The 13539-nt window shown below is 52.5% G+C and overlaps 1 protein-coding gene across 1 annotated transcript in view; it reads right to left on the reverse strand.

Moving 5' to 3' along the window:
• Positions 1-13539, reverse strand: part of Ergic1 (endoplasmic reticulum-golgi intermediate compartment 1) — a 115011-nt gene that overhangs the window by 16228 nt on the left and 85244 nt on the right. The window contains exons 6-10 of the mRNA XM_032912675.1: positions 11703-11827; positions 6998-7102; positions 5442-5502; positions 2933-3033; positions 15-137 (exon numbers count right to left, since the gene is read on the reverse strand). Of these exons, the coding sequence (XP_032768566.1) occupies positions 15-137; positions 2933-3033; positions 5442-5502; positions 6998-7102; positions 11703-11827 (515 nt within the window). The remainder of the gene's footprint in view (positions 1-14; positions 138-2932; positions 3034-5441; positions 5503-6997; positions 7103-11702; positions 11828-13539) is intronic.

Below are 13539 nucleotides of genomic sequence, written 5' to 3' on the forward strand. Positions count from 1 at the left end.
CTCTGGGTACTTACTGTGGTGATGAACCTGTACAGCGGTTGCCTTCTCTCTGTGTACTTGACTGTGATGGGGCTGAGGTCATAGCGGAACCAGATGGCGGGGATAATGCGGCCCGTGTGACTGTAGGCAACGTACTCCTGCAGGAGAGAGGAGGACGGTGATGGGGATGTTACAAGTGGAACCGGCCTCAGGTGGGTGAGCGTGTGGACTGCAGAGGGTGTCCAGGCAGCCTCCTCTCAGCTGCTCCAGAGGCCCTGGACAGGCAGCACAGTGGGGGTACGCTGGGTCCCTGCAGCTATGGGAAACAGACCACGTGACTTAGAAGTAGAGCCAGAACGAAGCACAAGTCTGAGGGTGACATGGAAGAGGGAAGAGGGCTTTGTACTTGGTCTGAGCCTTTCCTCCTTGAAGTCCCAGCCACAGGAAATCTACTCAGTTATTCTGTTGGCCACCGCTGATGTTCTGAGATTCCTGGGGGGACGAAGCTCCTTCCCTAGGGGAGTGACAGGCTGGCAGATGAAGACATCATCACATCGCTAGCTTCCAACAGTGTTCATGTAGGGAGGTGGGACTTGGGTGCTCAGTGGGCCATACATGAGCCAGTTCTGTCAGAGGGATCTCAAGGCTCACCGAGAAAGGGCCATTCTAAGCCACACCTGCCTGGCCTGTGAGCAAGTGTGTGTGAGCTTGCCCATGAAGCAGGGCCAGCACAGAGGACCGGAAAGGTGCGGTGCTCTACCTGCCATGGCTCCTAAGAATGCACACAGCCATGGCTAAATGACCGCCATGGAGCTAAAGTGACGGTTATCTTTGGGCCAGTTTTATCCTCTCCTGGAGGGCCTGGCTTTTGCCATCTCCACCTCAGGGATCTGAGCTGATGACCCTCAGGACCTTTGGAGTACTTCAGGGTCCTGAGAAGCTTTGAGCTCACCTCCCTTGTTTACAACAAGTAGAAATGGATGCAAGGGTCCCCAGGACCAACCCTCTGTCCCCAGCATTGGTCTTGAGCAGCCGGACCGACCCCACGCATACCACTGGGTCCTAACCTACTGGACATCAACTGCCATCCACAGGACAGGCTGGGACCAAAGCCACAGAGAATGCTGAGTAAGCCGGTCCAGCCACCGAGCCCTTGCCAAGCCTCGATGGAAGAAGCCTGCAGCAGACAAATCTAGCAGCAGTAGGCACCAGCCTTCTTAGTGGGCCAAGCGCTTCCTGAAAACATTGCTTCATTTGACAGCAATCTTGTGAAGTAACTACCATGGACATATTACAAACAAGGACATATGACTGAGCTAGGATGGGGCCGTGTGGTTGAGGGCCCCCCTGCTTCCTGCTTATGTGTGGCAGCACTGGGGGTGGGGGGTTATAATGAGTACAGTGGTTTAAATATGCTGCCCAAAAAGCCACACACATTTGCTGCAGTGCTGGGGCTGAGCCCAGAGCCCTGTGCATGTAAGGCAGGTAGGGGTACCATGGCTATTCTCCATCTAAATTTACACAGTTCCTTTTTGTACATCAAGGGACTGAACCCGTAAGTAAGTATTCATTGGTGGTAACTGGAGGTGGTAATTTGGGAGGTAAGTAATTTAGATGAGGGTGAGTGGCAACAGTAGCATTGCCACTTCTGTAAGAGGAGAAAGGTGGTCCTAAGCTTGTAGGACCTGCCCTGCCCTCCACTGGACAGCACAGCGAGGCTTACCACAGGCTGGGGTCAATCTCTTTGACTTCCTCTTTCCCCACCCATGAGATAAGTCCTTCTTTTTTTTTTTTTTTTTTTTTTTTTTTTTTTTTTTTTTTTTTTTTTTTTTTTTTTTTGGTTTTTTTTTGAGCTGGGACCTAACCCAGGGCCTCTTTTCCCAGCGCTCTACCATGAGATAAGTCAACTTCTATTCCTTATTTACCTACTCTTAGGATTTTATTATGTTTCGGGAAAGTAGGACAGACACTGTCCGAAATAGTGAATGTAAGCGGTAAGACTTCCTGGAGAGAGTTATGGACCAAAGGGAATCAGAGCACAGGGACCCATCACCAAGAGGCTCCCCAAGTGGGCAAGCCTGGGCAACGTCTATTCAGACTGAGTGGGTGAGCGATCGGGGGGCCTCTGGAACCCCAGAGGAACCTGGTTCCAATCCCTACACTGCAACTGTACAGCTCTGCGAGTGCCTGTCCCTCGGTAACCAATGTGTAAAATGGGCAGGACAGCTGCTCCCATACCAGGGCAGCCGTGGTGACTGACAGTGGTGATGGAGGCAGGGAGCTGGGCGTGTCTAGCTCCTAAGTACTCGATACAACAATGCCCACCTCAACCATGATGATAGCAAACTGAGCTAAACGCCCATCATATACTGAGGGGGTCTGGGTGGCCCTGCGACAGCAGAAGCAGGAGTCTCGTGGTAAACAGGGGAACATACCCCAAGCATTTATGTTCCACTGGCACAAGCCATGGTTTCGGGAGAGGCCCAAGCCACCGACTGCTGTGCCATCTCATTTCATTGGCTTGATGTCCCTTGGCTTCCAGTAAGACCTGTGTGTCTCTTAAAGTGTTGGGGTCCTGGAACATCCTCAGTCAATCCCGATTGGATTCCCTGCCTGATTCGAAGTATCTACCGTGTGCTGATCAATAGGAGCCTGAAGAAACTGCGACCAGAAGATAACAGAGCAGGGATGTTTAGGGACGGTCCTCTGCCTATTTCAAACGGATCACACCTTATCTCCTTGTTAGAGTTTCTCACCTGGACCTCGAGGCCACTACCACGGCAAGAACTGGTATTTCATCGTTACCTAGAGTAGAGAATGAGTCTGGTAGGACTGCCTACTCCCTGCCCCACTCCTGTGAAATTCCTTTCAGCAGAATGTGCGGGGCATCGCTTATGCCCTCGGCCAGCAGAGGGCGCAATTGCAATGCTCAGCCCGTTCAGGGCCCACTCACCTTGTTGGCCACGGTGTACTGGTAGGAGTAGCGCTGCTTGCCACTCTTGTCCTCATACACCGTGGGCACGATCTTCAAGATGTAGTCGTGGGAGGCCAGGGCTGCAGGGAGCACAGCACAAGATGAAACGGGGGTGGGGGGTGGGGGGAGGCACCACCTGGCAGGTGGCTCTGCCTGTAACCCCAAGTTCAAGTCCTCTTGGCACTGCAGGGTCCTCTCCCCTCTTTCTCTTTGGAATGCCACTTGCCAGAATCGTTAGATCTGCATTCCATAATATATAAGGCTCTGAGCCACACACTTACAGATGGGGCAGCCATTAATGAGGGGTGCTGAGAAGGCATTTTCTCTGAGATCCAAGTCAAGGATCAGCCTGCTCCCGTGAATTAGGGGCCAGGGAGAGCATCCTCTTTAATATGTGGACACAAAGAATTATCTAGAAAGATCTCCAGGAAGTGGAGCAGCTTCAGTTTCTTCCTTACCTAGACTAGAGAGACTGGTAAAATGATATCTCCCGCACCCCACCCACACACCACCACCTCTGCCCCATGAAATTTTCCAGGGAGACAGGAGGGATTTGAGAAAGGCCCCATTTCATTGTGGGTGTTGTCTGCAAGCTTTTTACTTTTAAAATAATCTGGGCTCTGGGCTTTAGGAAGAAAAATGAAAAGGATGCCCCAGAAAGAACTGGGTAAGAACTGATCGATCCCCGAGGGCTGGGGTCCTAGCTCAGTGGCCAGGCACCTGCCTGGCATAAACATGGCCTTGGCCTCAGTCCCAGTGCTGCAAAAGCAAACAACAAAATCTGGTCCATGTCTTCCCTCTTTCTCAATAAACTGCTGATCCTTCAGCCCTGTAATATTTTAACATAACCCTTTTACCCAGTGCTACCCCCCACCCATCTCCACCCAGCCTGGATGGCGGGAAGATGCTAAGATCCAGCATGGAGCCTGGGCAGATGGTAGCATCCTGCTGAATGAATGAACTGGAAAAAGGATGAATGGATCAATCAGCTACTGATAAGCATGAGCCAATTGGAACAAGAGCGGCCTCAGCCTCCCGCACAAGGACCGAGGTCCATCGTCCGTCCCTCTTATTCCTTCTAGAACCTTGGACTAGGAACCACGGAGCTAAAAGAACATGGGGATTTAGTCTTGTGGGTTCTAATCCCGGTCTCTGCAGATCAGATTTAGATTCCTGTGTCAGAGTGGTGAGCATGGAGAGAATATTCCAGCCCTGACTAGTTCTGACCCTGCTGTCTCCTCAGCAAAGGGCGGCACTCCTGGAATGGAGGAAAACTGGGGAAAGCCCTGTAGCCTTTAAGCTAAGCCCAGGGGGACCTAACACCTCCTGTTCACACCCATAATGGCTCTCAGAGTTCTGAGCTCTACAGTCACATGGGATTAAAGGCCGATCCTGGTTCTCATCCCTGGAGATGGGCTCACATCTATACCAAAGCTAGGAGACCAAAGATCACCTCGAAGTACCTGTCTCAAATTCCCACTATCCGAGGATAAAACCTGAGGAAAGGAAGGTCTTAGCAAAAATCACAACTCTAAAATTTGTTGTTATTTATAAAAAACATTGGTAGTCACAAATGAACAATGACAAAAAGAGAGGGAGAGCCATCCTCATGTCTACTGTGTACTGAGTTCACATCTCTACCTCAGTAGAAACATGCCAGACGGATGACATCACAGAATCACAGGGGGTCTGCCTCAGGACCAGGTATTGTGAACACCTTTCCAAGTTAGAGCAGAAAGGAGGCCTGTAGAGGATGCTGGCTTCATTCACTCACACCCCTGTGTCTAGAACTTGGTACTGTGTCTGATCAATATGCATTCAGTGTCTGACTGACTGCCAAACGGTCCTGAGCCATCATGACCAGCAGCTGCCCACATTCCAAGATGCAGGTCCCTACCACATCTAGGGCTAAGAGGAATGCTTCTTCAAAGTGATCCAGTGAACATTAGTTTCCTCAGCATACTGTGTGTGTGCATGCACACACATGCTGTGGGCACGTGCAAGAATGGAGGTACGAGTATGCGCTCTTTGGCCCTGAATAGAGATTCAGCATTCTCTAAGGAACCAGTGGCTGACAGGAAGGGTTTGAGCAGGGAGGGAGGAGCCAGCCAGTTTCTCCCACTGGCCACTTACGGAGCTGGTTCTCACAGAGTGGACTCTGGTTCTGTTAATGCTTTATAGGATCCTGCCTCCACTCAGGACAATGGCCAAACGGCGATTAGTACAGTGACAGGAGTTGTCAGAGCTTGCAATAGTCCAGGGCTGCAATCTACCTTCCCTAGGGACAGGCTACCCTTTTCCCTTCCAAAAGAAAGCAATGAGTCTGTGTACCTCGCAGGGTAGCTGTGGGCAGGGAATGGTGTGAGGCTATGACCTTGGCTTACAGTTAGCACCTGACTTCTGCCCCTCTGGCTTCCATAGTCCAATGCCACCTGCTGGGTGGGGACCTCTGCAAGGGAGGGGGGCTACTCTGTGCTAAGATACTCACGGTTGGAGGTGAGTCTGTCTGCTCCCCCGAGAGCATTGAAGGCTCCATGAACATTCTGGACCTGCAGAGAAGCACAGTGAGGAACTGTCCCTTGGAGGCTGTCACCTTCAAGCCTGGCCTTGCTTGTGGGGACTGACCAGGGATTATCTGGTCATGAAGGGCAATCCAGCCATTGGGCCCAGTTAACAAGGGCTTCTGGGAGGAGAGATAACCGACATGGATTTGGAGAAAGGCCCAAAGTGGGCCTAATAAGTGGACCCTGCAAGGGCTGAGCCTGGAGACTCGGAAAGACCTAGGGCCCATGGGAGCTAGGGAAGAGGGAGGGCGGGAGATCAGAGCAGTAGATGGGGTAGGCTCTTGTGGAGAAGACGCTTCAGGAGCAGCAGGTGAGTGACCTGACCCTCAGGCTGATCCCCCTCAAGGGGGTGTGTTGGGACCTGAAGTGTGAAGATTTGGTTTCGAATCCCCAAGCATGGAGATGTGGTGGTGTGGTCTCTAGGCTGGAAGAGTCAGATGGGCAGGTCCCACCTCAGCCTGACCAACATGTGTAAGACTCGGCACATAGCAGGTGTCTGATAAATGTTTTTCAAGTGAGCAGATGGACAGGGTTGGCTCTGAGCTGAGAAAATCTGTGTACTGACGTGGAACAGAGCTGCTGTCCTTTGGTTCTGACCCTGCATGTAGCCCTGGTCGGCCCTCTCTGTTGCCTTAGCCTAGGTCCTCGCCCTCCCTGCCCAGGCTATAGCCCCTCCCCATGCTGTGCCTACAGCCTTGCTTCATGGGTCCCTCTTCCTCATAACTGATATGCACCTGGTGGGTGGGGGCCGTACTCCATCAGCATCCCCCTCTTCAACCTAGCTTGGATCTTCCCCACACAAACCCAGTTCCCTGCTCCCCACCTCCTCAGTCAGCCAACTGAGAGTCACCCTCACAGGTGACTCAGGCCTCTGGCACTTCATTTCTACATGTGTCACTCTGGGGTCACAGGTACATGCTTATTAATTTTCCTGAGAGTCAGCTTAAGCGTCTGTTAATATAAAAGTGAAGGGTTTCGTACGGTGTAGGAGGGCCTCCTGAAAGAAGGTAACGTATCTGACACTCCCTTGCCTGGGCCTTGTGTCTGCGCCCATCATGGGCTTGGCCATGTTTAGATGCAAGAGAGAGGCCCTCTCCACAGTACTATGCTGGCACTATGCTGGCACTATGCTGGCACTATGCTGGCACTATGCTCCTACTTTGGAGCCTCCAGAGCTCTGGTTTAGATAAACGTCTGTTCATTAAACACCGCCTAGTCTGTGCTGCTCAGTAAAAGCAACAGAAAACAGACTGAGACAGCAATGAGGGGACTGAGCCAAACCCTGGAGTCCACCTCCCTCCCAGCCCAGGTCCCAGCCTGAGCATCTGAGTCTGTTGTGTGGTTGGTGACACCACTGATACCATGGCTACCGCAGGCGCATCCTCAGAAGACATGACAAAGAAGACATCATGTGGGTGACCCTTAGGGACCAGCTCACGGCCACCTGTATCCCCAAAGGAGAGCCCTGTCCCCTGCTCACCTGTAGTGTGTCCCCAAAGGAAAGCTTATGGATGATGTGTGTCATGTCCGGGTTCTGTGGCTGAGCTGTGGCACTGTGCGTGGACACATGGAAGTTGCCGGGGACCTGGCGGGAGAAAGGTGGATTTCATATATCTGGGTGGCTGTCCACGGGGGCTGACTGCAAGGGCTGTGTGATCTATGCATGGCCTGAGGAACCAGAGTCAGACATACGCTGGCGCCAGGACCCTGGCTTGTAGCGTCTCCAACTGTATACTTTGAAGAACAGGACACTCACAGAAGCTACTGAAAGAGTTATCTGGGACAACCCAGGGCAAGAGCGCCTGTGAAGTGCCCGTGTGGGCACCTGACACAGAGCCCGGTCTAAAACGACAGCAGTCTCTGCCCATCTCTGCGGATTCAAGGTGGCTGGCTCAGCAGTGGGTGAGGGGTGTGCTCTGAGCCAGGAGACCAAAGTGACTTCCTCGAACTCTAAACCAAGCTCACACCTGCTCAAGGCAGCCTCATCGGTGTAGACAGAGACTGATGACAGTGGCCTAGCAGGCCATCGTTATTCCCACCCAGGATCGCACCGGAGGATCTCAGAGTAGCTTCTGCCCTGGTTCCCGGTGTCTGCTCTTACCGCAGCCTGCAGACCCTTCCCTGGGGCCATGAGGGAGAGTACGTTAAATCTTATCTTTGATCAGGCCACACCTCAGCCCTAAACCCTCCAAGGCTACCTGGCACCAGTCTGTTCTTTGAAGGGGTTTATTACACAACGTGCTGGGGTTGTGGCCTGAGCAAAGTGGCGCCTAGGTGGGGATGGTAATCCTTAGGTCACTGAGGGACGTTGATCTCAAAAGGGGCTGATGTGATTCTCGTGGGACCTCGGTTGGTTTTTAAAAGAAGCCTGACCTGGTCTCTCTCTGCTTCTGGTCTCACCATGTCACTCTTCCTTTAGGATCCTCCCTGTCCCATGTCCAGCACTGTGATATCATCTACCCAGACCCTCATCAGAGGGGCACCTGATCCTGGACTTTCAGCCTCTAGGTCTAAATAACTTTTTTCTTTATTCATTATTGGCTTTGTACTACACTACGGCAATGGAAAAACCGAGTGACCCAGTGGAGCCCGAGTGCTCTTGTGATGTATTCTGGCCACTGGTCACACTCAGACCTCTTCCCTAGGCTTCATCACCACCTCCTCTCAGCTCTGCTCACCCCTAAGCCTCACTGGCCTCCTACTGGCACTGGGACCAGTGTCCTGCACAGCCCCACCGTGTGGCCTTTGTGCCTGGCACTTCTTCCTGGAATGCTTGTCCATGAAGCTTCCCCACCTCGCTTAGGTCGACGCGCAGGCTGAGGAGGACCCTCAGTTATATTTTGGGCACAAGATATGTTCGGGGAGCTCTTCCAGGGGGAGGGATGGAGCCCCTTGTGCAGAGGCCCTGAAGTCTGAACTTCTTAGGAAGACAGGGAAAGGCCTCAAAGAAGCAAGGCAGGCAGCAGAAGCAAGGCGAAAGGGAGGAAAGCCCTGAACAGAAGCTGGTCAAGGTGGAGAGAAAAAAACAAAACAAAACAGGCAGGTGAGGCCACTTAGCTAAACTCCCAACTGAGGCACTGAAAACTCAGGGTCTTATTCCAACTGCTGGGGGGTGGGGGCACCGCTACAGCCTGGTGTGTGATCATCCCTCAGGGAGTCAGTGGCCTGTTTTAGGCACTGAACCAGGGTCTTCACCAGGATCAGCCTGGCTTCAGCACGCAGCCCAGGACTCTCTTGAGCAGAGAGCATCAGCATGGTCTGCCTCAGGGAGCCAATAAAAGTGATTCTCCACATCTGGCGCTTGGGCTCAAGCCCAGTTACCACTCTGTGCCTCATTTTCCTCATCAGAGAATGGGGATGATGACCTCAGAGGTTTTTGGAGTGGCAGGAGGTTCGCAGGCACACGGATGAACATGCTTCAGTGCTCACAGAGAAGGGGCCTTGGATGAGCAGACAACAGGGTGTGAGGAAAAGCCACTGCTTTTGAAAACATTTTCACGCTTCCTTTCACAGCGTAAGTGGTACCTGGGTTTATTTCCATTACAAAATCTGCACAGGGCCAGGGTGTAGCTCGGTAGGGATATAGCTAGACAGTTGCGTCAGGAAGAGCACCTTGCCTCACTTACACAAGGCCTTGGGATCCATTCCAACACCAGAGGACGCGGTGGGAAAAAAAAAGCCCTTTACATGATACAGTCGTAATTCCTGAGACTGAAGGTGTCCTGTCAGGTCTTCTGGGCAGTGGGCCAGGCCTGGCCACAAGTACAGAACACCTTGGGTGTGGGGTCTATGTCCCCAGGGTTAAGAGAGTGGGGAAGGCTGGCTCCTGGGTACTGCCACCCGCTGCCAGCCCTTCGAGGCTGTGACTCAGTAATCCACTCCACTCTACACCAAATCCATCACAGGGGTCTGACTCACACCAGCACACGCCGAGCTGGAGAAACAGAAGGCGACGCTTTTAGAACCTGTGACTTAGGCACCTACGTCAGTGTCTCTGGTGGATTTTAAAAATATATAGCTGGAGTCAGCCCCTACCGGCTTCCTTTTGCCTTCCCCCAGGGGCAGCCATGATTAGTGTGGCTACCGGGCAGGCTCAGTCTGGGCTGCTGGAGGCTGCTAGGGTGCCTGCAGTGAACTCTGGCATCAGGCTATTGGTCCACGTCCTGATAGTTGGATAAAGGGGCCAAGGGACAAGTCTGATGGGAGACTGGGGAGGGTCTGCTCTCCTTGCCCTCAGACCTACCAGGCTGCCACACTGGTATCTTAATGACAGCTCTTCAGACACACAAGACCCCAACAAAGAGAGAGGGTGCCGTCAGAAGAGTCTCCATATTCCACAAGGGGTTGGGTGGACAGTGGTCCGGCCTGTGCCTGGAGAACATGGTCACTCTAGTCACAGCTTGTGTAATATAGACGTTAAAAAGCAGTAGCCACATGCAGGGCTCAGAGCCCAGTGGCCAGAGTGCCTGGGTTCAGACCCAGCCCTGAACTCTCAAATGCTGCTTGACTCCTATGCTCTGCTTAGGAGCCAGGTGAGTATCCACTGAACAGCGGCCACGGCACGGGACTGCATGATCCTTCCACGGATGCCCTGGCCACCCTCCTGGTTTCTTGCATGTCTGATGTCCATGTGCAGTGTACAAACACCATTATACCAAAGTGACAGCGAACATATGCTGACAAGGGCGGGGCAAGAGCCTCCGATGGGCTACAAGGAAGGCAGGGCCTGTCTAGTCACCACTTCACGAAGCACTTTATATGCTGATTTGGTCATATGGTTGGTATTGACACCACCACCACTACCTTTTATAGACGAGGGAACCAGAGTTTGGAGTCACCTGAAGCACTTAGAATTCTTAGCCAGCACACCAGACTCAGGCTTTTTGAACACAAGTTGGTCTGATTTGAAAAGGCAAATTCTGGTTCACTCAGACTAGCTGGGATCCACAGCACAGCCCACCCAAGGGAACGGAGGACACGACTGCCAAGAGGTAGGTAGTGTGACACCTGACTTGTTAGGAGTGTGCACGTTCAAAGGCAAGCAACCACATTTGCACGACTGGGAAGTGAGTATGTGTAGACACGTGCCTGGCAATCTTCCAATACCACCAGCAGACGCCTTCCCCTGCAGCCCAACCGAAGCACCCACTTCACTGTCTGACTCTATTATCAAAGTGGTGCGTTTTCCCCCAAGTATTTACCCGGGTGCTGGTGGCTGTCATTCTCTAGGTGGGGATGTGTGCACAGTACCTGGAAATTCTTTACAATTGTAATATAGTGTGAATGCCAGCAGCTTCCAGAGGCAAAGTCACAAGTACTGCCAACACTGCTTTGGTTTTATTATTATTATTATTATTATTATTATTATTATTATTATTATTATTATATTAACTGAAGTAGGAAATGTTAAATTAAGAGTTAGAGCCTAGTTAAAAACAAGGATGAGACTTACTCCACATTCTTTGGGGTGTCTGCAGATAGATCTGTACCCTTTCAGGGGTTTAATGGTCCCCAGGTTTTGATATGGCTCTACATCCTCCTTAGGAGACTTGGCATCCTTAGAGTTTGGTGGCTGCAGTCTTGGGAGGACTTCAGGACGCTGGAGGTAGAGCCTGCCTCCCTGACACTTCCCAGGCAGTGCTTCTGGGGACCCCCACTAGGAATGGCCCTAGCCTAAACCTAAGATTTCCCACACTGCCGTCCAGTGCTCACTCCCACAGGAAGGCCTGCGGGCTGTATACTCTTCCCTTCAGCTCTTGGCCTCCTCTGGCCCACCCCTCGTGTAGCCCACCAAGGAGACAACCTCCACTGAGCTGATCGGCAGATGTAAGGCAGTGATGGATGTGTTCTGGCTGACTATCCGCCTGCTTTGGGAGCTCACCCGTCTGTTCACCGTGTTAGCAGAGACTATGGCCGACTCTGATGTAAGGTACGTGTTACAGATCCACTGCTCTCTGGTGAGGAGGAGGACTTGAACCAGGCACACCTTGACTTACCTCCCTTGGTGTTTTTCACTCCAGTGAGGAGCAGCTCTTTCTGAACCCACCATTGGAGGCCCTGAAATCTCAGGGAATTCAGAGCCTCCCCAGTCTCAGGAGAATTCTCAGGCAGTCATGTGCTGACTCTGTTGGGGTCAAGTGAGTAGGGGTTAAGGGAAAGGGCCCAGGCAGTGCTTTCCTGCGTACCTTGTTGATGCTGAACTGGCCCTCGAAGCGACAGCCGACTCCGTTGTTCAGTGGGATCTTCATGGAGTTGTCGATGTGACCCACCTCATGTCTGCCCATCTCATCTTGGATGTCAAGGCCGACCACTGTGGAGGCCAAAGAGAGCAGTCACCCACACCCATGTCGCGAGGAGACCAGCCTACTTCTGCAGAAGCCCTATTGGCCCTCCCGGAACACAATGCCCAGGAACCCCGAGCTACACGGGAAGTCAGTCAGTAAGGGAGAAAGGGGCTGCTTGGCTAAGAGTCACGGTACCCCAACAGTTCCCCCGGCAAAGCCACAGCACCCAAAACAGTCCCACTCTCACCAGACTCACAGTGCCCCCCTAACAATCCCATCCCCTCAGAGTCACAGTGTTCAAAACCCTCTTAGAGACACAGCGTCCTCAAACAGTCCACCCTCCCCCCAGAGTCACAGTGCTCAAGATAGTCACAAGCCCACTCCTTCCCAGTCACAGCACCCAAAACGGTCCCACTCACCCCCCAGAGTCACAGCACCCCCCACCACTGCCTAAGACTAGAGAGGATGAAGAAAGCTAGGAAGAAGGAGGGGCTAGACCAGCCAAGGATGCAAATCCAGGGTGACTCAGCTACATGCAAGGCCAAACGAAGGCTGTGTGCTAAGAGGGGTCTGCAATGCTGGTCACCTGGATCCTGACTGTGCCTTTCACCGATGTGACCGGGGCTCTGGTACTTGTTAACCTCAATGCCTCAGTTTCTTTCTTTCTGACATATGAGGTGATAACCAATGAGCTTTCAGTGGAAGAGCGTGTGGATCGGAGAGTTGGTGGGTGTGGCAAGCGCTTCACCAGCGCCCGTACCTGCGGTGCCTCATACTCTGGGGCCACTGGGTGAAAAGGTTCAGGCATTCATTCATTCTTTATTTATCTTCCATTCACACCTTCCTTTTCTCAGTGTCTCTAACTACTAGGTCCCATGCACCTGCCTAAGCACCAGGGGGCATCATGGGAATCAAGCTACAGCCCCAGGAGTGCAGGCCCTTTATGGGGTTCTTTAGCTCACACAAGAAGACCGTGCTCCCTCCCACTGCCCACTGCCTGTCCTGCCTTCAGTTTGGCTCTGTAGCCCTTCTGTGGCTCAGTTTCAGCACCGTAACAATGAGCAGGCTGCTCTACTATGTTCCATGTGATGGTCCCAGTATGTGCAGGGAGAGAGGCTCTTGTCTACCATGGGGATGTAGCAAGCTTCCTGGAAGGCACACCAGAGGAAGCTTGCTTCAGAGGAAGAACGGCTCTTTTAAAATACGCTATTTCAAGACGACCAGGCATAAAGGGAAAGTGTGAACAGCGGGTTCCTCAGTGGGTGTAGGGAAGTATGTGCCAGCCGGTGTGGAAGGGCACGTGACACGGCCGTCACGAACCATGCCACTGGCCTGTAATAAGAAAGCTAAAGAAACGTAAGCAATCCTGGCTGACTCAACAGTTCCGCTGAGGCCAGCCTGCATCCCATGTCACAGAAACTTGGTGCTTCAGAGTGGAGTCTGGTGGGAGGCCCTTACTGTTACAAGGCTAGACCCATGGAGGGGACAATGATGTCACTGCTTTCTGCCCCCTTTCCTTTGCTTCTTCAACTTAAGCGGAACAGATCCACCCACTCCATGATCCCACCACAACCTACAGCGATGGGCCGGCCGGCCACACACTGACGCTTGCAACGCTGGGACCCTGCACCTTTCTCTCCACGTGCTGGTGATCTCTTACACTAACAAAATGTAACACAGTGACTTCCGGAGCCCGACTGTTTGGAAAATAAGTATGAGAAGAAAGGTCTGTACACAT

Source organism: Rattus rattus, chromosome 9, assembly GCF_011064425.1.
Source record: "Rattus rattus isolate New Zealand chromosome 9, Rrattus_CSIRO_v1, whole genome shotgun sequence".
Classification (NCBI taxonomy): domain Eukaryota; kingdom Metazoa; phylum Chordata; class Mammalia; order Rodentia; family Muridae; genus Rattus; species Rattus rattus.